The 24,443-nt window shown below is 36.8% G+C and overlaps 2 protein-coding genes and 1 long non-coding RNA gene across 4 annotated transcripts in view; 2 read left to right on the forward strand and 1 right to left on the reverse strand.

The window, feature by feature from the left end:
* Positions 1-4,608: 4,608 nt before the first annotated feature.
* On the reverse strand, positions 4,609-13,487 carry zbtb42 (zinc finger and BTB domain containing 42). Of its 2 annotated transcripts, none has more exons than XM_058749101.1 (3): positions 13,332-13,487; positions 10,848-11,271; positions 4,609-6,191 (listed from the first exon to the last, which is right to left on the reverse strand). In XM_058749101.1, the coding sequence occupies exons 2-3, from the start codon at positions 11,255-11,257 to the stop codon at positions 5,243-5,245; spliced, it is 1,359 nt and encodes a 452-aa protein (XP_058605084.1). In that variant the 5' UTR covers positions 11,258-11,271; positions 13,332-13,487; the 3' UTR covers positions 4,609-5,242. The 2 variants fall into 2 exon arrangements, with proteins under 2 accessions (XP_058605084.1, XP_058605086.1); XM_058749103.1 differs by lacking the exon at positions 13,332-13,487 and adding an exon at positions 12,630-12,840.
* Positions 13,458-16,714, forward strand: LOC131523080 (uncharacterized). Its single transcript, XR_009266704.1, has 4 exons — positions 13,458-13,555; positions 15,318-15,480; positions 16,063-16,149; positions 16,261-16,714. It is a non-coding gene; the product is annotated as an uncharacterized LOC131523080 (long non-coding RNA).
* A 2,982-nt stretch (positions 16,715-19,696) lies between these two features.
* The window catches only part of akt1 (v-akt murine thymoma viral oncogene homolog 1), a 55,008-nt gene continuing 50,261 nt past the window's right edge, over positions 19,697-24,443 (forward strand). Inside the window, exon 1 of the mRNA XM_058749100.1 lies at positions 19,697-19,958. The gene's annotated coding sequence lies outside the window, so the exon portion shown is untranslated. The remainder of the gene's footprint in view (positions 19,959-24,443) is intronic.

A 24,443-nucleotide genomic window follows, 5' to 3' on the forward strand; every position in this document is an offset into this window, starting at 1 on the left:
AAGTATGTATTTTGCTATCTGTTCTGAATGGTTGCTATTGGGTTGTTGTTGTTTTTTTGAGTGGTTGCTAGGGTGTTGCTTGGGTTTTCTGAGTGGTTGCTAGGGTGTTGTTAGGTGGTTGCTCACATGTTGTGAGCATTTTTAGCTTGTTGATACAAGTATGTATTTTTCTATCTGTTCTGAATGGTTGCTATTGGGTTGAGTTTTTTTGAGTGGTTGCTAGGGTGTTGCTTGGGTTTTCTGAGTGGTTGCTAGGGTGTTGCTTGGTTGCTCTAAATTGTTGATAGGGTGTTGCTGGGTGCTTATATTTTTACATTGTTTATATCTTCGCAAAATTGAAAGAATATTACTCTAATCTGCATCTAGAAGGCATGAAGATATTATAAACATAAACATTATGATTTTCTGCAAAGCTGCTGTGAAACTGCTGTGTGTATTGTGAAAAGAGCTATATACATAAATAAATTTGATTCCCTGTTCATTGTCTCATGACCTTTGACATCAACATCAAAAAACGGGTTTTCTCCTCCCATTTGAAAGCAGATTAATTTATGCACAATCAATGTTGTTTTTCCTCCTCTGGTTTTTGATTATATGACTGGTCTCCGGCAGCAGGTGAAATGTCAGTAAAGCGTAATCCTCCAGGCCTCTGGTTTAAATTCTAGTATTTCCAGCCGGACCGCCACACACCCTTATTTACACCTCGTTCCCTTCACGCGGGTCTGCAGCGGTTCACTGAGCTTCAGGGCAGAACCTGAGCGCCGGAGCGGACAATAGACACGCCAAACTACTAACGGCACACAAAAGAGTCGGGCTGTTTGCAGGGGCGGATGGGGGCAGGGTCATGGGAATCACACCGCCGAGCAGCTGGATTGCTTTACATGTGCAGTCGGAGAATAATTAGCATCTCGCTCGCTAAGAAAATGACCAGTGAATTGGCTTTGAGATTCCGAATTAGCCACGCATTTCCTGTCCTCCTCCGGCGTGAATGTTTGTTTGCTCAGAATGCAAATGAGCGTCCAGTGAAGGAGGCGTTCTTTCGTTAAAGAAATGAGGAAGTTAAAAATGAGTTAAATCTCTTTAAGGGTTAAAACCGAGTGTAAAGCACCTGCTTTATATCTTACATCCACATCATCCTCTGTACTGAGGAGAAGCTGAAGTGTTTTCTGTGCATAGATCTCCTTAAAAACTCCTTGGAAAAACGTTTGAGGTCATTCGTTCCTGGTTCACATGCGTTTGGTCAATGACTTTCCATGAGTTTTCCAGTCACCTGGAAGGATTTAAACCATCATTTTATTGAGATTGAGATTGCTCTCATTTTTATTGAGAGCTATAAAATAATGAAACTGAGCGAAACTAGGAAAGTTATATTAAATACAGAATTTTTCGAGACTTTAAGATTTAGTAAAGTCGCCTGGGTCATATATTCTTTTACATCCATGTTGACATCTGTATAATTTAACTAGATTCTACAGATGATGAACTTATGCCAAAATACTGTAGAAACATATTCTGGACTGATTTAAGTTTTTTTTTTATTTCCATAATTATTTTTTTTTTTTCAGGCCTACAGAAGCAAATATATTTTTTTTTATTATGAAAACCCTAATGATTTATCCCTTGAATATGTTGCCTACTTTATTATATTGCACACAAATTTTTCAGTCAAGAACAAAAATGATGCAAATATTCCATTATTTCTTCTTGAATTCAACTCTGGAATTTCACCCATTTCCTGCAGCATTTTTAAAAATATAATTTTATAGAAATTACACTGAAAAATAGTTAAATTTGAGCAAAATATGGAATTTATATTAACTACAGAACTAAAGTCACCTGGATTTTTTTTTTTTTTTTTACTGTGTAGTTTTGATGTTTTATGAAGATGTTGACATCTGTCTAATTAAACTAGATTCTGCAGGTGATGAACTTATGGCAAAATACTGTCGAGTTAATTGGAAACATATTTTGGACTGATTTAGGTGGTTTCATTATTTAGCCCTACTGAAATAAACCACTCCATTGTGTGTGTGTGTGTGTGTGTGCATAAAAATGAATTTTTATCATTCATATACAAAATTATTTAAATCTTCCATTATTTCTTCTCTCAAATTCTCTCTAATAACCCTTATAAAAATATAAGATTCATTTAACCAATGCATTTCCATGAAGAGATTACGCTCACACCTACTAATTTTAACAGCATCTATAAGCAATTTTAAAGGTATTGCAAATTCACAGGTTTTCCATGACTGAAGATGAAGATAAACGGAGGATGATTTTTCTTCTGCTAAATATTCATAGTGTTCTGAATGGAGTTTTTCTGAAGCGCAACGTCGCTCTATCATCATTTTTCAAAAAAACAAGCACAATAATTCCACAGAAAATGTTGTTTAATCTACGCTTCAGCTAAATAAAGATCTAGATAAAGATTGTCACATTTTCACAGCACAAACAAACAGGCACAATGTGCCTGAGAAGAAGGAAAGAAACAAAGAAAGAAAGAGAGCAAAGCAAGCGCAAACACACAAACAAACAATGAATCCAAATAAATTACCAAAGAATTCAGGCAAAATCAACTCAAACAGATTGTCATCTACATTCACTAAAGGACTTACAATGAAGCTTTTGTTTCCTATAAAATATGCTTTTGTTTATCAAAAAAATTATATTACATCTAATGGCACTTCTACAAAGTCTATTAAAAAGTCTCAACTTAGTATCATCTTTCATTTTACAAGTCAAAATTCTGAGATACAGTAAAATTTTGCACAAGAAACTAATCAATAAATATTACTTACGATTATACAATTTCACAGTCTGAACCTTTAGAAGACAATAATCCGGTATTAATGTACATACACAGCCGTCATTCAGCAGACTGAACTGAGGAACACCTTCATTGTGTTAAAAGAGACATTATTACTGAAAATATGACAGCAGAAACACTGAATCATTCAGTTCATTATTGCATTCATATATTGGCTTTTATGAATGTTGAATAGCATCAGAAATCTGAATCTCGAATGAGGAACAGCGTCATACGATCGTCAAAATAAGAAAAGTAGTATTAAAAAGAACATTCAAATGCACAGAAATCTTCTGTTAGCCCACAAACTCCAGTGTAGCATGATATTAATTTGCACAGAAATGAAAATATTTAAAAAAACGTGTCAATAAACTGAATCGTGATGCAGATATGCAACAGAACATAATGCACGCTTGCTTTTACATGTGCATCATCATCAGAAATATCATAATTGTGGGCGTTTCAGGTAGATTATTAGTCTTCGTGTCATTCGGATGTTTGTGCTTGTGAACCAACAGTTTTTAGTTCAGACAACCACAGCGATTTTAACTGGAAGACTGTGAAAAACTGCAGCTTTTGCCAGAGATTTCGGTCATACTATATCCTAAACCAAATGTGACAATGATTTGATAAATAAAATACATATTTACAATAAATACACAGTTAGAAATAGCAGCCTACGGTATATGAGTGTTGTATCTATCAGTGAAGTGCTCGATAGTCGATGAAATCAGGTACTCACATACAGCAACTGATCGATTATCCCAACATTAGAGAGCTTTAAACATCAAGTCTAGAGTAAACCCTGAACCAAAGCCAGCTAATAAATAACTAATCAAGTTTATCAGGACCGATGAAACATACAGCATAACGTGGGTTTTTAGTGCTAGTTACTGTTACTACATAAAGAATCCGTCAAATGAGCAGAAAATAATCAAGAAAACGCCTTCGAAACGTTTCTGAGATTCAGTCAGCAGTGGTTCAACCATATTTCTGTTTGCAGAAAGATGAAAGAGATATGAAACAAAACAACAAACATTCCAGTAGATGTTAAAAAACTAGTAGAAGAATCAACGTTCTTCTGATATTAGTACAAGCTTAACTAGTCCTTCACGTCTTCTAAACCCAGACCACCATCGAAACGCTACGATCTGATGAGGGTCAGCTCAAATCCAGTCCTCGACTAAAAGAAAACCACGCAATCCTGACCGACAGCCAGTAGCTTTACAAGGCGACGTCACTTTAAATGTTGCCAAGTGCTTCAGTGAAACATTTCAGTGACGAAGCCCTTCAGGAGACAAAACACACACACACACACACACACACACAACTGTAACAGCATAAATTAAATCTGCCCTTCTGGACTTCAGATATGCGATTACGCAGAAAAACAATGAAATCATGAACATACAGTACTTCTTCAAAAACTTTCTCTGTCACGGCGCTCAAATGATTTGTAATAAAGTACAGCAGATACAAAAGAAAATTTTCTGGACGGAGCTGCAGAACTGTTTTATCAGTGCACTGCGTTCATTATATATATATATATATATATATATATTTCTGTTTTAATGTTCATCAATATTTTGATGCATCTGAGACTTTGACATCTTGTGTGTGTGTGTATATTATATATATATATATATATATATATATATATATATATAGTTAAGAACTGTTATATGTAATATATATAAAACAGTTAATATATGTAACATTTATATATATATATATATATATATGTGTGTGTGTGTGTGTGTATATATATATATATATATATATATAACCTGTTTTATATACACATATGTATGTATTTAAGTATATAATATATATATATATATGGGTAATTGATGTATCAATGTATCAAAAACAAATCTCTAACATTAAAGATAAACCTCTCTCATGCTATTTGTAACTCTGAGAATGAAGATATATTTTTCTCATGTTATTTGTATGTGAAGTTTTTTCTTTTCTACATTTTTGCTGTCTCACACCATAGGACAGTCCAATTTTTATTTGTCAACTACCCATATTATATATATATGTGTGTGTGTGTGTGTGTGTGTATAAAAATACATATATTTTAAACTGTTTTTAACTACATATATGTGAAATATATAAAATAATATATATATTTTAATGTATATATCAGTTAAAAAACACTTATGAAATATACAATATATTTTAATTATATTTCAATATATTTAACACACACACAGACACGTACATATATATATATATATATATATGATGTCAAAGACCCAAGTGCATCAAACTGCTGATTGCTGGAGACACAATTGTGTTTTACAGTCATTAATGAACCGATTTTCTGCCACCTGCAAAATACTGGATATTATTATTCTTCTTCTTCTTCATAAAAACTGCTGTTGTTTTTATACAAAAGGACGTGATTGCACCACGTTTGCCCCGCCTTCATCCTATAGCGAGCGTCTTGACGAGGCCGCAGTGGAACTTGCGTATGTGTCGGTACAGATCGCCGGACTGCGTGAAGCGCCGCTCGCACCACTTGCACGCGTGCGGTTTCTCTCGCGTGTGCACCACGGCGTGCCGGCTCAGATTGTGTGAGTACTGGAAGCTCTTCCCGCACTGTCCGCAGGTGTACGGCTTCTCGCCGGAGTGCGTGCGCTCGTGCCGCTTGAGCGTGTACATGCAGGAGAAGGTCTTGCCGCACTGCGAGCAGGTCGGGACGGAGCCGTCGGGCGAGAGCTTGGAGCGGACGCCGTCTTTCTCCTTGAAGTGTGAGCTGAGGTGGAGCTGGAGCACATGAGCGCTTGGGAAGACTTTGCTGCAGAGCGGACATATGCAAACCTGCTGCCTGCCCGGCGGGAGGAGAACCCCGCTGGATGTGGAGATGTCTGAAGACGCCAGGTCGTCCTCATCCTCGCCCTCGCTGTCCCTGAGATGATGCTCCGAACGCACATGCAACCCATTCTCCTCCTCCATCAGGTCATCGTCCGGAGGGAGCAGCGAAGCCGTGGCCTTGTTTTCGGGGAAAAGGCCAGCGAACCCTGTCACCACCGAACTCCTGGCGATATTCCCAAAGCGCTGGCTCTCTGGGCTCACCGGATCACCGTCCTCCTGCTCTGACAGCAAGTCATGTTCGTCTTTAACAAGTGGCTCGGTGCCCTGCTGCTGGCTGTCGAGGGCCAGCTGTCCCGAGACGTAGGAGGGGTGGAAGGCGTCTCGGCTCGACAGAGGCTTGAAAGACAAATCCAGCGCGCGGTCCGTGTCATCCGACGCCCGGGACCTCTGGGACACAGGGGCGGCCGAACTACTGACATCAGCTTTTGTTTTTCCAGCTGTTCGGACACAGGCCTCGGCCTCGGCTGACACATAATTGACACCTACAAGATCCAGGGACCTTGCACAACAAAAAGAAAAAAGAAAAAAAGAGGCTTTATCGCACAGAAAATCTTTCTAATCCAACATCATGCAGAGGTGGACAGTAGTGAAGGATTTTTACTTTGCTATAAAAGTACATGCAAAGGTGCACTGATAAAACAAGTAAAAGTACACACACACACACACATATATATATATATATATATTAGTGCTGTCAAACGATTAATCACATCCAAAATGAACATTTTTGTTTACATAATATATGTGTATACTGTGTATATTTATTACGTTTATATTTTGGAAATATTTCCATGTATATATTTATATTCATATATCTGATATTATATACACAAATATTTTAAATGTATAAACATAACATTTGTGTAAATGTATAAACATACATGCATGTGTGTATTCATGTATACATAATAAATATAAAGAGTACACACACATATATTATGTGAACAAAAACTTTGTTTTGGATGCAATTCATCGCTTGACAGCACTAATATATATATATATATATATATATATATATATATATATATATATATATATACAGTCATGGCCAAAAATATCAGCACCCTTGGTAAATATGCTCAAAGGCGGCTGTGAAAATTAATCTGCATTGTTAATCCTTTTGATCTTTTATTTAAAAAAATTCACAAAAATCTAAACTTTCATTGGATAATAAGAATTTAAAATGGGGGAAAATATCATTATGAAATAAATGTTTTTCTCTAATACACGTTGGACATAATTATTGGCACCCCTAGAAATTCTTATGAGTAAAATATCTCTGAAGTATATTCCCATTCGTATTCACAATTTTGAGCACTCCAGGGTGATTATGAACATGAAATTATCCAGCCATGGCTTCCTGTTTCACAGAAATATAAATAGGAGGGAAAACAAAGGCCAAATTCCCTTAATCATCCATCACAATGAGAAAAACCAAAGAATATATTTCTGATGTGCAGCAAAAGATAATTGAGCTTCATTAATTGTTTTCATGTATATATCAGTTAAAAACATTTATGAAATATACAATATATTTGATATCCGGGGTGATATTTTATATCACAAAAAAAAAAAAAAAAAAAAGAGGCTTTATCTCACAGAAAATATTTCTAATGCAACATCATGCAGAGGTGGACAGTAGGCTAGTGAAGTATTTTTACTTTACTCAAGCAAAAAGTACTGACTTCACCAAGATTTATATTTAAAATCAACAAACAACAAATAAAATGAGTTTTTGTCTGCATAATCACTAAAACAATAACATTACCAACGATGTCCGGATTTTAAATGACAACATGACTGACAACAGTTTATCTAACAGCATGTTTAAATATCTAATGTAATTGTTCAAATAAAGCTTTGAAAACGTTTCATAAGGTAAACCTCAAATTCTATGTGTTTTTTGGCCAGACAACCTGCTGCACACAAGCTGAATGTGAATAAGTCTCTGCCAGCAGGTGGCGCTGATGGAGCAGCAGAATTACAGCTGTTTACTGTAACCTCCGGACAAAGCAGTATTGCGATGAAGAACACTTCTTTAGGTATTATATGGAGCGAAGATGAAAACAAAATGCCATCAAATCTTTTCTGAAGACAGTCAGAATCTTCAGAGGTACATTCATAGAATTCATTCATTTGTATGGTTCCCTCAGCACTCTTTTAAAACCTCCCAGCTTTTCCGCTCTATTTTCACTCAAAACGAAACAACTCTGCGCGCTGTGAGCACGTGAGACTGAAAACTGTGCTTCATGCTGGACAGCATTGATCCTCCGTTGTCTAAAATCGCGGTAATCGAATACGGTTTTAATGATTATTAAAATATGAAATGGTAACACTAACCGTGGGGAACTTTACTTTGATTTGATTTATCGTCAAACTAGTAATCATTACATCCCTAATCTGTACTTCATCAGTGCATAATGTCAGACTGCACTACATTTTATAAATAAAAGTTGTAATACTTAAGAACATTACAAGTGTAGTAATTTTTTTAGTAAAACTTTGAATTACTTTTACTTGAGTAAAAGTAAGAAAGTACTATGATTTCTAATGTAATTAAGTATTAAATGATATTTAATATGAGACGTAGTGCAGTAAAAAGTAGAATATTATACTTTGGAATGTTGTGAAGTAACAGTTTTCTAAGGAAAAACACTCTGATAAAGTACAGTACTTTTAAAGCGGAGTAAAAATCCTTCACTACCGTCCGCCTCTCAGGCATGAAAACACACTGAAGGCCACTGAGAAAGTTCATGCAGCTACATTATATCCACAGTCAAAAATGGACATTTAGTTTCAAACGCTCAGAACTCAGAAATGTGACCCAGGACCACAAAACCAGCCATAAGGCTCAATTTTCAGAAATTGAGATTTATACATCATATGAAAGCTGAATAAATAAGCTTTCCATTGATGTATGGTTTGTTAGGATCGGACAATATTTGGCTGAGATACAACTATTTGAAAATCTGGAATCTGAGGGTGCAAAAAAATCTAAATATTGAGAAAAATCGCCAAATGATTTTATTTTGTTTTGTTTGGAAAGTTGTCCAAATTAAGTTCGTAGCAATGCATATAACTAATCAAAAATGAAGTTTTGATATATTTACAAAATATCTTCATGGAACATGATCTTTACTTAATATCCTAATGATTTTTGGCATAAAAGAAAGACCCATACAATGTATAGCTGGCTATTGCTACAAATATACCTGTGCTGCTTATGACTGCTTTTGTGCTCCAGGGACACAACTGTAGTTTCAAGCTACTTTAATTTCACTTCTAATTCAACACAAAGGTCACTGAAAACAAACTAAAGTAATAGCCTACTATATTAAAAACAAGCTGTGCTTCCAAGATAGGCTGACCATATGTGCCATTTTTACGGGACACGTCCTTGCCAGGATTTCTGCATTGCCTAAAATATCCAGGTTTTGGCTGTTTGCGCTGTGTAGATCGATCACTGCATGACATCCGCAAGAGCAACGGCTCCTTATGCTTTTAAATCGTGCTCGCTGTACTTTAATGTCATACAACGATCGGTCTGTGCAGCGGCGCTTTAAGTTGAACGAACTAACTAACACACCGAACATGTGCATGTATTTGCATCGCTTTGACTGTTCTCTGTAGATCCCACCTTCTCACGTGCCACGATTGGTCGGTTATGTACAATGCCTGCATGTTATTGGTCGATCATTACTTTCAGCAAATATGACAACAGGAAATCCAAATACAGAAATCCTGGCCAGGACGTGTCCCGTAAAAATGGCCACCCTATAAGATGTTTCCAATGCACAGCTGCAGTACGTGTGTCAAAAACTGACATTTTAATTGCATTTCAAAGATGCTTTTTAATGCACAACAAACAGCTGTCTGTTGCTGATGATACACGGGGCAACTTTTTGAGCAGTGTTGCTTGGGCACTTTCCCATTAAAATGGGTAACAAATTTCTATCTGGATCATTTAGATCAGTCGTGGGTTCTGTGTTTCACCTGGTTTCCCGTTGATGGCAACACTGTCCAAAGTTGCCCGGCAACATTACTCAAAAACTTGCCCCGTGTATCATCAGCTTCAGAATTATAGTTTCAAGCTACAAAAGAATTGTTTATTTCACTACTAATTTAACATACAGTAACCAGGTGGGGGAAAAGGTACACTTCCATAATGTACTTAAAGTGCTCTATTTTCACGCACTAATTTAGTACTTCTTAAGATAAATTTAATATCATCTAAGTGTACTCAACTGTGCTATTTTGGGACACCATGAATATAAACTAAAATGCGCTTTTAATATACTCTCATGTATTTAAAAGTACACTTGAGTGTACCACAAGTGGTAACTAAATACATTATTTTTTATACACAGATAGTATGTTAAAAGTGCATTTTGGTTCATATTCATGGTTTCCCAAAATACTGAGTACACTTAAGTTTATCTTAATGTGAGACACTGCAGGTGAATAGGGTAAAAAAAAAAAAATTACTAATAGTTATCATCTTACTTACCCAGTTGATTGATTACATTGATAATTGCAAAAAATGTTAGGTTTAAATATGCAAATGAGGCATTTAATAAAATATGTGCTAATTTGCATACATTTCTAGTACAGAAATCTAAACACTGGATAAGGTCAGTTTCAAAATTCTTGTTTTATTTTTTTGACACGGAGTCAAATTTTGGGTATATCATTTTTGTCACTCCATAATTCAGAAAATACTTATATATGTTTTCACAGGTTTTTTTTGAGAATAAAATGTACATAATCAAGCAAATTATATATGAACAAATCCCTCAGTAAAAACCTTCAGGATAAAAATGTAATGTTTGGTGTGTGTAAGTGCTACTAAAGTGGAGTTTTACGGCTCAGTGTAGGAAGAAAAAACTCCCGGCTTTTAAAAAATATGCACTGTAATTGAAATCCATAGACACAAATAGATCAAGTGCTATAAAAGAAACACTTAACAGTGTCTTTTGGATGTTTTCGTTCCACTACTCTGACAAAACACTAGCCCAAAATCTTGACAGGTGCATGAAAAAACTGTGTTCTCGCCTTAAGAAGTACTAAAGAATCAGTTTCGTATATTACAGCAGTATTTTATGGAAGTGCACTTTTTTTCACCTGGGTATATACATGCAGTATCATGCTATATTACCTGTCGGAGTGACCGTTTGCCTTCTCGCCGCACTCCACCTCGCACAGCTCCTTATCCTTCAGCTTTCCTTTGCATACTTTCACAATGTCGTACATGTGCAGGTAGCTGGCCGCCGCCAAGACGTCTTCCACCGGAAGAGCGCTGAACTCCAGCTTTCCCTCGTACATGAACTCCAGCAGCAGCCCGAACGCCGGCGCCGTCACGATGTCGCTGTTCAGATGCACCACGTCTCTTTTGTCCAGCTGGTCGCGGTAGAAGAGGTGGAAGTACATGCTGCATGAGGCCAGAACGGCTCGGTGCGCTTTGAACCGCGTCTCTCCCACCAGCACGGTGCAGTCGCAGAGGAAGCCTTGGTGTCTCTGCTGACTCAGGCACTGCAGTAACTGGCGGCTGTGGTCTGGGAACTCCATTCTTATGGCGTGACCTGCCAGAAAACAGGAAAAACTGGATGTTAAATAAACGCCGGGTAGCCATTCACAACGGTGCATCTACAGGCCGCCGGAGACAAACAAAAGTAGACCCAACCCGCTGTGTTCTGCATTACAAACACGAGCCGTGGGTTTCCCAGCTGCTTTTTTTCTTCCAGCGCTTCTCGCATGTATGAAGAAGTTTGCATGTTATTTTCCTGCGAAGCTGCTTTGAAACAATCTGCATCGTATAAAATAAATAACTTGAACGCACAACAAAAAGAAAAAAGGTTTTATCTCGCAGAAAATCTTTCTGATTCAGCATGAAAACACACTGAAGGCCACTCATGCAGCTACATTATATCGACTGTCAAAAAAAATTGACATTTGGTCGAGTTTCAAACACTCAGAATTGCAGTTTGAAGCTAGAATCTTGTATTTCACTTCTAATTCAACACATACAGGCCACCAAAGACAAACAAAAGTAATATCTTTAGTACTTCCAAGATGTTTGCAATGCAGCTGCAGTATGTCTGTCAAAAACTGACATTTTAATGGAGTTTCAAATCTGTTTTTAATGCACAACAAACAGCTGTCTCAGATTTATAGTTTCAAGCTACAAAAGAATCGTTTATATCACTACTAATTTAACATACAGTACACATACAATACTAGAAACAAGTGCTTCCAAGATGTTTGCAATGCACAGCTTCAGTAAATGTCAAAAACTGACACGTAATGTGAGTTTCAAAGATGCTTTCAATCTACAAAAAATCATTTAACTCACTTCTAATTCAACGTAGAGACCACTGAAGACAAACAAATGCAATATCCTACATTAAAAACGAATTGTGCTTCCAAGATGTTTGTAATGCACTTAAATTATATGGACTGTCAAAAATTGACATTTGATTGTGCGTTTCAAAGATGCTTTTTAATGCACAACAATCTCAGAATTATAAGCTACGAAACAAACTTTTATTTCACCACACAGGCCACCAAAGATATTCTACTACATTAAAAACCAGTTCCTTCCAAGATGTTTGCAACGCGCAGCTGCAGTATATCTGTCAAAATCTGACATTTTAATTGAGTTTCAAAGATGCTTTTTAATGCACAACAAACAGCTGTCTCAGAATTATAGTTCCAAGCTACAAAAGAATCGTTTGTTGTACTTCTAATTCAGCACACAGGCACCAAACACGAACAAAAGCAATATCATTAAAAAGAAGTCGTGCTTTCGAGATTTTGCAACGCGCAGCTACAGTATATGTCAAAAATATAAATGAGTTCAAGACAGTGGATAAAAGTCAACTTGTTTAAACATTTAAGCGTAGAAACTATAAGAAATAAATGATCGCAAACCTCAACATACCCTCTTCTCTCAGCGCTCACACAAGTTGATCTTCACTTTGCGCTTCCCATCGAACAGCAGCAGTGAATGAGCGTAAATCCAGTCATGCGCAAACAACATCTCACATCTCCAACTCAAACATGACGAACATCATATAAACTCAATGGAAAGAACAGATCCAGAGCAGCAGACGACTGAACGCGACCTCTCGTCCATGTGAGCGGAGAGAATGAGAGCGAGCTTGTGTGTGTGTGTGTGTGTGTGTGTGTGTGTGTGTGTGTGTGTTCTGGTAGAGTCAGCTGCTCTGACATCAGCCTCAAATCTCCAGCTGTGTCTTTATGCCATATGTTCCTCTGAGGAACCTCAAACTTCTCTGAGTTTTTGAATTTTAACGCATTATCATTCTAATACGATATTTATACAGACGCGTCTCGCTGATATTAAAGTTTTGGAAGCGCGATCGAGCTCATGACAGGACACTTTTGTTTTAAAACAAACTCGCGAGAACAAGACAGCGGCTCATTACGCGGAACTTTTACGCGATTTTCTCCTCCTTTAATGCCTTGTTTCACGCCCAAACATCCCGTAAGCTGATGTGGCTCAGGTCGCGTTATAAACTCCGGTGTCGTGAAGAGCGGCGGCGGAACGCGGACAGAGTCGCGGATCAAACGCGCCGCGGATACATTGTGTCACATTGGAGTCCAGATCAAAGCGCGCACTCACCGCTGTGTCCTCAGATGGAGCCGCGTGCTCTCATGGTGTGTGTCCAGATGTTGAGTCTGTGTTTCCGCTCCTCAGCGCGACTCGAGTCCGGTGCGGGTGAAGCTCCGCGCTGCGTGTGTGTGTGTGTGTGTGTGTGTGTGTGTGTGTGTCAAGCAGGTTGTTAATGGTCCAGTCTCGCGATAACACCAGTGTACTGTACTTCAGGACAAACTCACACTGGGGCAGTAAGTAGCAGTGTTCGCTTGAAATACAGCTGTGTTACTCTGCATTCATAAAAGACCATTTATTTTTGTTAAAATAAAATAAATAAAGAGTTATAAATGTAAAGTTAAAATTAACTATATATATATAACACCGGTAGCCTATATGTTTGTTTTATTTATTTATTTATTTATTTTTCAATCTGTAATGTTTGGGGGTTTATTCACACATTAACATTCATCTACTTTAATTTTATAAAATGGGTTAATTTCAGAAATGCATTTTATATGTTGAGGCTGTGTGTTTAAAAAAAAAACTATTAGTTTGTATTTTTATTTTTATTTTATGTTTTGGGGTTTATTCACAAGTTTGCCTTAATTTTATATAATGAATTAATTTCGCAATTATAAATGCTTTTTATATCTTGAGATTGTGCATTAAAAATATTATTTAGTATTTTTTAAATTTATTTATTTACTTTTAATATTTTGGGGTTTTATTCACAAGTTACAATATCTAAATATACAACATTTTAATTTTATATTAACTGATTTTAATGGGTTAATTTCAAAATCATAATTGCATTTTAAATCTTGAGGTTCTGAGTTTAAAATTAAATCAATTGGTCATGATTTTTTTAAATTAACATAATTAACTGTTTTAAACATGACACCTACCTGGTGCATTTTTGGTTAGAAGAAAAGCTTAAAATAAGAAACATTTGCAAACACAAAGTGAGGTGAAGAGGAACTTAAACTAAAGAGCACCAATATGAGACTGTTCTCTTTCTCTAGAAAATGAAGTGTTTTTTTGGAGAGGGCTCTAGATGCTAAAGTTATTTTTAAGATTGCAAATTGCGGCGATCCTCTCAAACCCGTCCAGCCTAAATGCATTCCTCTCTTTCAATACATTTAAGTGTATAATTAGAGGTCTTTTGAGAAGCTGCCCCTCCTCCTGTGGTCTTTGTTGAGAGCGCTGATATGTTGTGTGCTAGGAGAGCGTTTGCTGGGATCTAATCAAAGCTAATCCTGCTCTGAGCTGGAATGTCTTGGCACTGACTCGCACTACAGTCTAACTATTTTCACCCGAAAAGTTACTTTGTTCATACAACAAAATAAAAAAACAATAATTTGAACTTGGACAATTACACTAATTACACTTGGACAAACATAAACTGAGCTATTTAGGATTCTGAAAAATAAAATAAAATAATTTAAAATAAATATAAATAAAAATAATTACAAAAAAATATATTAATTATTTTATTATTATTTTTTTTTTAAATATCAAAACTTTTTTTTTATTATTATTCTTTCAAATTCCTATTCATGTGCCTCTTTGTATAGACAATCAGATTTTCTTTCTTACACAGAAGCTCAAGATGCTCTTTGGATTGTCTCAAATCAAGCTGAAGAACATGGGCATCAGGTTTTGTTCATGTAGCAAAAGAGACACAGACACAAATTCATTGATACATTCCCAAATTCATGTTCGTTTAACTATAGCTGATCATTTTCAATGAAAAATGTAGGAAAAAATCCAACCCCCCTGCATCTCAAGCCTGCTTTGTAACTTTGCTTGGCATCACCTCTAATGTAAGAATTCAATTAATAGCATCTGCTAAATGGATAAATGTGACTGAAACAAAGCAGCATGCAGTGGTTTTGACACAACAGAACTGTAGTTGACACGTTTTGTGAGTAGAAGCAGCAGAAGTACATAGTTACAGGGCTATTTTGGGATGGCTTCTCTATACGAACACTCAAACTGTTGTTGATCCTGTAGGCGCAGCGCAGACGTGAGCAGGAGCTGCAGCTGCTCGTCTCGTGGCCTCTGCAACTGTTCAGGTCACCTTTTGCCCAAACTCCAGCTGTCGAACGCTTTGAAAGGACCATTTGAAGCTTCTCTAAAGGACTGGTTAAGCAGGCTGTTCTTACAATACTCGGAGGTTTGGATTCCTCTTGTACTAGTTCATCTGGGCTGCTCTTTCACACTGGATATACAAACTAGTTTTATCTAACAATTTGAATAGTTTATACTTAATACTTTCGGTTTTCATTGCACAAAAGGTTCTTTAAGGTTGATAAAACAGCTGATAAAAACATCACGATAATCCACACCACTCCAGTCCAACAGTTAACATCTTGAGAAGACAAAAGCTGCGTGCTTGTAAGAAACAAATCCATTTTTTAAGATGGACTTCAAACTGGCTAAAATATGTGAAAAAGCTGTCTCATCTGAATCAGGAGAGAAATCTGCAGATCAAGCACCGTTTACAAGTGAAAAGCTCTAAACAAATATGTGGCTGGATTTTGATGTGAGAGACAACAGGAGATGAACTTTTTCACTGGAGGAAGCGTTATTATGGATTATGGACTCAATGTATTTTAGTTAAAAACGTCGTAATGCTGGATATGTTTCAGCTTTTGTCTTCTCCAGATGTTAACTGATGGACTGGAGTGGTGTGGATTATTGTAATGTTTTTATCAGCTGTTTGGACTCTCATTCTGACGGCACCCATTCACTGCAGAGCATCTGTTGGTGAGCAAGTGATGAAATGGCACATTTCTCCAAATCTGATGAAGAAACTAAACTATTAATCTTGGATGGCCTGAGGGTGAGCACATTTTCAGCTAATTTTCATTTTTGTTTGATCTTTTCTTTTAAGAGTGTAGATCTTAAATCACAAATTAGACAATTTTTCAATCATTTTGTTATTGTTTCACAGGTTAGTGAAAGTGCTTTTTGAATGAACAGTAAACAAAGAGGACTATAATCGGTTGTTTGACTGACATCAGCACAGACACAATGATTTTTCTCAGACTCGGATGTAAGCAGGAATGTGTTTCATTCACTCGTTCGGAGAGGGAGGTCGGCTGTAGTTTGTGGATGGTGTGTTTACGGCTTACACAATGCAGTGGTTGTGTTCATGGGACCGGAGCGTCTGAGAGCGGCTCAGAATGACAGCGAGAGGTTCTCACAGGGAGCCAGAGCGAGAGAAAACTTCCTAGAGGCTCGTTTTTTTTCTGTCCGTTCTCATCAATGGCATTCCAGCCCGAGCCTCTCTTCCCCCGGACAGACAAAAGCATCACATTCCTCTGCTGTCCTCTGGCCGGCCTGTCCATGCCATTCACAAACACACACACACACACACACACACACACACACACAAACAAACAAAACCGGCTTCCCAGCTCTGGATTTCCACTGAAGATTTACCATTTACCAGCTGGGATGCAGGAGATCCTTACAGGAGCTGATCACCTAAAAATGACAATTCTATCATCACTTTCTGTCCTCTGTGGAACAAAATAAGCCGTTTAGCTCAATGATCATATCTCTTGTGAACAATTCATACTGTTAAGTTCCAGAAACTTGCTGTAAATATACTTAGATATTCATATAATTAAAAATAAATAAAAATATTTAAAAATCTAAAACGATCAAATATATTATTATTAATATTTAAAAAATATATATAAATAAAAAATTAATTAAAAACATTATAACTCTTCAGAAACTCATTGTAGTTCTCAAATCCTATTTGCACATATTATCTTTGTCATACAGTAACAATTTCTGTATAACATTAGATATACATTTAATTAAAAATTAAATAATAAACATTAATATTGTAATAAATAAAGATTAAAAATCATAAAAAAACATTATAGTTTTTATACTCTTCTTAACAATTGATACTGTTAAGCTCCAGAAACTCGCTGTAGCACTCAAATTTTATTTGCACATATTATCTTTGTCATACAGTAACAATTTATATATAAAAATGAAATAAAATAAACAACTAAATAAAACATTTTTAAAATACGCAATAAATATATTATTAGTTAATATTTAAAATGAATTAAAAATTAAGTATAAATAAATAAATAAATAAATAAAAACCATTATAGTTTGTTAACTGTCTAGAAAATCAAATCACATATTTTCTTGATAAAACTGTAGTACTTATATCAAATGAAATATACATGTAAAAAAGGAATTTAAAAAAAAATGTAATTAATAAAATACCTTATTAGTTCATATTTAAAATAAACAAAAATTGAAAGGTTAGACTTTTGTGATTTATTCAAATGAAATGAAAGATCAAATGAATACACAATATATTTTCACAGCCTTTTTTGTTAATACACACACACACACACACACACACAGGCAGTATTTTTTTCTTTATTATGTCTTCATAAATGTCTTTTATATTATACATACCTGTATACGGCAATTAAATATTAAACAAGCAAATTATTAAATGATTAAATTATTTAATATTGTACATATGTATAAACTGTAGCCCTGTCAGTAGTGTAGTAGTGTAGTGTAGTGTGGTGTGGTGTAGCATACTGTAGTGTAGTGTAGTGTAGTATACTGTAGTGTAGTGTGGTGTAGTGTATTGTAGTATACCGTAGCATAATGTAGTGTAGTATAGTGTAGTGCATTGTAGCATACTGTAGTGTAGCATAGTGTAGTGTAGTGTAATGTAGTATACTGTAGTGTAGTGTAATGTAGTGTAGTATACTGTAATGTAGTGTGGTGTAGTATACTGTAGTGTAGTGTAATGTAGTGTAGTATAGTGTAGTGTATTGTAGTATACTGTAGTGTAGTGTATTGTAGTATACTGTAGTGTAATGTAGAGTCAGTGTGAGTCTGCTGGACTTTCTCCGCAGGCTGGAGTCTGTGGGGAGTATAGTATACTGTAGAGTAGTGTAATGTAGTGCAGTTTACTGTAATGTAGTGTGGTGTAGTATATTGTAGTGTAGTGTAATGTAGTGTTGTATACTGTATTGTAGTATACTGTAGTGTAGTGTGGTGTAGTATAGTATAGTGTAGTGTAGTATACTGTAGTGTAGTGTAATGTAATGTAGTGTTGTATACTGTAGTGTAGTGTAATGTAGTGTAGTGTAGTGTATTGTACTATACTGTAGTGTAGTGTAGAGTCAGTGTGAGTGTGCGGCAGGCTCTAGAACCAGCGCACCGCTCTTGCTGGACTTTCTCCGCAGGCTGGAGTCTCTCGCTGTGGGGAGTGTAGTGTAGTATACTGTAGTGTAGTGTAGTATACTGTGGTGTACTGTACTGTAGTGTAGTATATTACCAGTGTGAGTGTGCGGCGGGCTATAGGACCCAGCGCACCGCTCTAGCTGGACTTTCTCCGCAGGCTGGAGTCTCTAGCTGTGGGAAGTGTAGTGCAGTATACTGTAATGTAGTGTAGTATACTGTGGTGTACTGTACTGTAGTGTAGTATATTGTCAGTGTGAGAGTAGGCGGGCTCTAGGACCCAGCGCGCCGCTCTCGCCGGACTCTCTCCGGACTCTCTCCGCAGGCTGGAGTCTCTCGCTGTGGGGAGTGTAGTGTAGTATACTGTAGTGTAGTGTAGTGTATTGTACTATACTGTAGTGTAGTGTAGAGTCAGTGTGAGTGTGCGGCGGGCTATAGGACCCAGCACGCCGCTCTCGCCGGACTTTCTCCGCAGGCTGGAGTCTCTCGCTGTGGGGAGTGTAGTGTAGTATACTTTAGTGTAGTGTAGTATACTGTGGTGTACTGTACTGTAGTGTAGTATATTGTCAGTGTGAGTGTGAGGCGGGCTTTAGGACCCAGCGCACCGCTCTCGTTGGACTTTCTCCGCAGGCTGGAATCTCTAGCTGTGGGGAGTGTAGTGCAGTATACTGTAATGTAGTGTAGTATACTGTGGTGTACTGTACTGTAGTGTAGTATATTGTCAGTGTGAGTGTAGGCGGGCTCTAGGACCCAGCGCGCCGCTCGCCGGACTCTCCGGACTCTCTCCGCAGGCTGGAGTCTCTCGCTGTGGGGAGTGTAGTGTAGTATACTGTAGTGTAGTGTAGTGTATTGTACTATACTGTAGTGTAGTGTAGAGTCAGTGTGAGTGTGCGGCGGGCTATAGGACCCAGCACGCCGCTCTCGCCGGACTTTCTCCACAGGCTGGAGTCTCTCGCTGTGGGGAGTGTAGTGCAGTATACTGTAATGTAGTGTAGTATACTGTGGTGTACTGTACTGTAGTGTAGTATATTGTCAGTGTGAGTGTGAGGCGGGCTTTAGGACCCAGCGCACCGCTCTCGTTGGACTTTCTCCGCAGGCTGGAATCTCTAGCTGTGGGGAGTGTAGTGCAGTATACTGTAATGTAGTGTAGTATACTGTGGTGTACTGTACTGTAGTGTAGTATATTGTCAGTGTGAGTGTGCGGCGGGCTTTAGGACCCAGCGCGCCGCTCTCGCCGGACTCTCTCCGCAGGCTGGAGTCTCTCGCTGTGGGGAGTGTGTAGTGGAGGAGAGGCGAGGACACGCTCGTGCTCATCAAAACACTTTTACCTGTTTTCTGCGGGATTAAAGTAGCAACCGAAGCAGCGAGCTCCTCCACAGCAATGCGCCGGAGCCCTCAGTGAAACCCGTCTCGGTAAAGTGTCTCTCCATTCAGTTTGATCTCAGTTATTGTAGCTCTGCTGCGCTCAATAGGATGCGGTTATTTCTCTCTCAGAGGCCTAAAATAAAAGACTCGAACTGTCAAATGAAACCGCCCCACACGGGGTGAATGAAAGTACTAGTTTAGCTGCTGGTTAAAGCGGTGATCTCTAGTTTAGGAAGCGCGGGAGCGTCTTTATTCGTCTCTTAATTCATCTGTCAGTTGTTACTTTGTGTCACTTTAAGCGCGCGCACGCGCAGGCCCAACGCTACAATGTTTAATTGTAGCAATATTCGAATGTTACAATGTTTCTCTCGTCGTTCTCTGCAGTTCTCTGGACATTCCGATGTCTCTATACGTGACAGTCCTGCTGTGTTTACAAACGACATGTGCCTAACGGACTCAGAGACGGTGTGTCTGTATCTTTGTCTTCCTGTTAATATTTGATCACACTGTAATCTGAGGTGCTTGTGTTTACGTCGAAGAGCTGACTAGCACTAATTACCACAGTACTACCATATTGTTTTAACACGTGCGGTTGTATTCTTTGAAGAGTGTTGGAGTAATATGGAAATGGTTGAATTGGATGTGAACTTGTATAAGTGAATTCCAATGCAAAAGTCTGTAGAGAGGGTCGTTTGGATGGACTGTCAGATGTCACATGACTGGAGCAGAAGATGCTGACAGTATAATGAGAGGATCGCTGACTGTAAACACTCACACAAGCGCTGCTTTAGCTGATTTGTGGTTCTGTGCTGTGACTTCATCTAATCATGATGGATCTTGTTTACTTCAGGCTTGTTTAGTCTTTGATTCTCGATTGTTTTTGATTATAGGTTGTGTGGAGCATTAAATCAGGACCTTGGGTTGGGTGTACAGTACCAAAGTTTCCACACACCTACTCGTTCTGCATGATTTCCACATTTTAGAGTAATAGTGAAGTCATTTAATTTATGAAAGCACACAAATGGAAATATGGGACTGATTATGTGATTCAAACATGTAGCTTCATAAATGTCATCCTTCTGCTTCAAATAGTACATAAAATAAAAATGAAAAAATGTACATTATATGTGTGTGTGTGTGTGTATGGATGGATAGACCATTTGTGTTCATTTTTGAATATTTAAATTTTGTATGGTACATATATAAAAATAGTCAAATAATACATAAAAATAATAATAAAATGTGCATTATGGATATATATATATATATATATATATATATATATATATATATATATATATATATATATATATATATATATATTAATAATGTGCAATATTAAATAGTACATAAAAATTATTTTTAAAACTTATATATTTGCAAAATGAGAGTTTTATTATTCATTTTGTTGTACTATTTACAGATAAAACAAACAGAAAGCTATATTAAATAATGTATTATAGATAGTTTATCCCTCTCTATATTAAATATTTAAATAGTACATAAAAACGTTTTTATTTTTGTCTTAACTTATCTAATATCATTTTTTTATGTACTATTTAAAGATAAAAAGGGAAAAAGATTAAATAGGCATATGGATATTTTAAATCTAAAAACTTTAAATCAAAATGTTTGATGTATGATAGATAAATAGATGGATCAAAAGGTTTTTTGTCAAGTGTAATCAAAGTATGTCCAAACTTTTGACTGGTACTGTATAATTACTGTACATTTATAACAGTCACATCAAACTGAGTCCTAGACATCTTCTCATGCGAACACTAGTCATGAGCCGTTAGTGAGGACGTCTCTCCTCGTCATGTGACATGTGGGCGGATGAGGGATGAAGATGCTGAGGGAGTGTTTTACATTCTTCTGCAAGACGTCTTCAAGTTCCTTCGGGTCCCGCTGACGCAAATGTGCCACCAGTAACATGCAGAATGTCAAGAATGCAGAAACTCGCTCGGACACAGTCAAGCGTATTGTGCATGTTAGCGGTCACGGCACAGATGAGTTCGAGCCGCTGGAATCAGGCTGACGCACAGTCACATCATATGACTGTCCTTGCCTGCTTGTTTTAGTCTGATTGGAGAGATCGCACTTCTGCTCGCTCCTGGAGACTTTACACTGTAAAGTCAAGCAGAATATTAAACGTGGGCTTGAAAAACAGAAGCACGAGTCTGTGCTTTAGTGTTTTATATGAGTCTGTAAATGACATTTTATCCACTCATATCCTCATCGTATAACCACCTGACTGCATGTCTCTCATTTGCATTGAATGGAGCCTGAGTTTACAGACGCTAGCGGAATCATAAATGACTTTAATCAGGGTGGGACGGCGAGTGAAGGGCCTCAGGCCCCGCAGATCATGTGACCCCGAGCAGGGTATTGGGTTCATTCAGACGGCCAGCTCTGGCTGCCTGCCATCCACTCGCTGTGTGTGTGTGTGTGTGTGTGTGTGTGTGGACTGTTGCAGTAAAAACACTCGGCTCATGTTGAAAAGCAGGTCTGGGTTTGCTGCTCAGGGCCAAAAAATTCTCGCTTCCATCTTTGTTTTTGTTACCCGTGCATCTCTTATTTTTATTTTTCTGCATGTTTTGCAGACGTGATATCCACTAACACATGAACTAAAATTATAATTCAGAAATTCTAAAATGATGTAACTGATTAAATTGTAAAATTATTGTTAAATATGGTACTGATGTAATGATAAAAAGATGTGACAACTCTCTTATAAATCAACCAGTTTTATGAGGTGCATCTTAGGATACTTTGGATAATATTATATGTTATAATAATGATATTATAGGGACTAATTTGGGTACATTTACATTCATGAATGTTGATTAATGTACAGTGTACCTTTTTTTGTGAAATAAATGTGTATGTGTGTATATATATATATATATATATATATATATATATATATATATATATATATATATATATATATATATATATATATATATATATAATAGTATGTAAATAAAAACAACAACCTAAAAACATATTTTGTAAATAAAAAATAGTTTCATCATAAATATTTGATGTACATTTTTTCCCCCAGTAATTGCATGTGCTATATATTTACTAGTTAGACTGTTAGACTATAGACTGTAAAAAATAACAACTAATTTAGTCTTTTATATTTATTTTTCCCTATTTTATAATGTAATATCCAGTAAACACATGAACCAAACACTATGATTAAATTCTAAAATTATATAACAGATTAAACTGTAAAAGTACAGTTGACTCAGTAATTGTGTGTACCAAATATTATTTTATATATTATATAATTGTTTATGCAAAATATTTGTTTTGTAGACTGCAGACTGTAGACTTATTTTGAAGTTATAAAAATATATATAAATAAAAAGTTATGCATAAGATTACTGGAGTAGTATTTCAGTTTTTCTACTTAAAAATGTCATGTTTAATTCAGTGCGTTGCTTGCATTTTCTTTGTAATTATTTATGAAATGTAATAAATTTACAAGCAATTTCTGAGTCAAAATTGCTTCAAAGTAAAGCCTGCACTAATTTTTGCTAGTGTACACTGTATAAAAAAAAAAAATTGTTGGAGTATGATTTACAAGAAAATCAGTCTTTCTACTTCTACGCAATGATTTGTGAACATTTCAGTTATTGAGTGAAAATGTTTTCCTAGTTTTTTTTTCCAACTAGATCCTACCAGTTTATTTCTATTTTTTTCATTCTAAATTCATGATGATGCTGTACAGAAGGAAGCTGTCTATGTAGGCGGCACACTAGGTTTAGAACGGAGCGAATACGAGGGGTGACTCCGTTACTGTGGCTGTTTTGATCCTTCGGCCCACTCTGAACTTTGCTTATGGTAAATAATTGAGTTCCTGTAAAGCAGACAGTCGCTGGTCAACACATTTGTGTTTATTTACGATGGTGCCATCTTTTAAAGTCGTCTTTCCTTCCTTTAGCACAGGAAGTGGTGGCTTCTGCACTGAGAGCGATACTGTGTCACATTATCTCTGTGCTAAAAGTCTGTCGGTCGAGCGTTGCAGACGTGCAGCAGTGTTGTTGTGGAGAGTGAATTGTAATAATTCGATCACTGATTGACTCAGAGCATATCGAAAGTGTGTCAGTGAGGTTTTCATGAGGACAGATCAACTTCAGCACAATGCGGTCTGAATTCTGACTGTTCTTAATACATTTAGATATTTATTAAGAGTTAGAACCTTTTATGATTTTGTTGCTGAAGTCTGCTGAAAGCAACAATGTAAGGCACTGAAAGTTGCGTTGGTTTCATCACAGTGATTTTACCACAGAAAAGGATAATTCACTTAATGATAATGTTTTAGAAACAAGTCTCTTTTGCTCATTAAGGCTGCATTTATTTGATCAAAAATACAGCAAAAATCTTGAAATATTATTACAATTTGAAACAGCTGTTTTCTATGTGAATATCTGTTAAACTGTAATTTATTTCTGTGATGCGCAGCTGAATTTTCAGCATCATTACTCCAGTCTTCAGCGTCACTTCAGAAATCATTCTAAT

Source organism: Onychostoma macrolepis, chromosome 17 (genome assembly GCF_012432095.1).
Source record: "Onychostoma macrolepis isolate SWU-2019 chromosome 17, ASM1243209v1, whole genome shotgun sequence".
NCBI classification, from domain to species: Eukaryota; Metazoa; Chordata; class Actinopteri; order Cypriniformes; family Cyprinidae; genus Onychostoma; species Onychostoma macrolepis.

Coding starts and splice junctions, on each gene's coding strand:
- zbtb42 (XM_058749101.1), bottom strand. CDS start 11,257: ATGGAGTTCCCAGACCACAGCCGCCAGTTACTGCAGTGCCTGAGTCAG. Junction 6,192..10,847: donor GCAAACGGTCACTCCGACAG/GTAATATAGCAT, acceptor TTGTTGTGCAAG/GTCCCTGGATCTTGTAGGTG.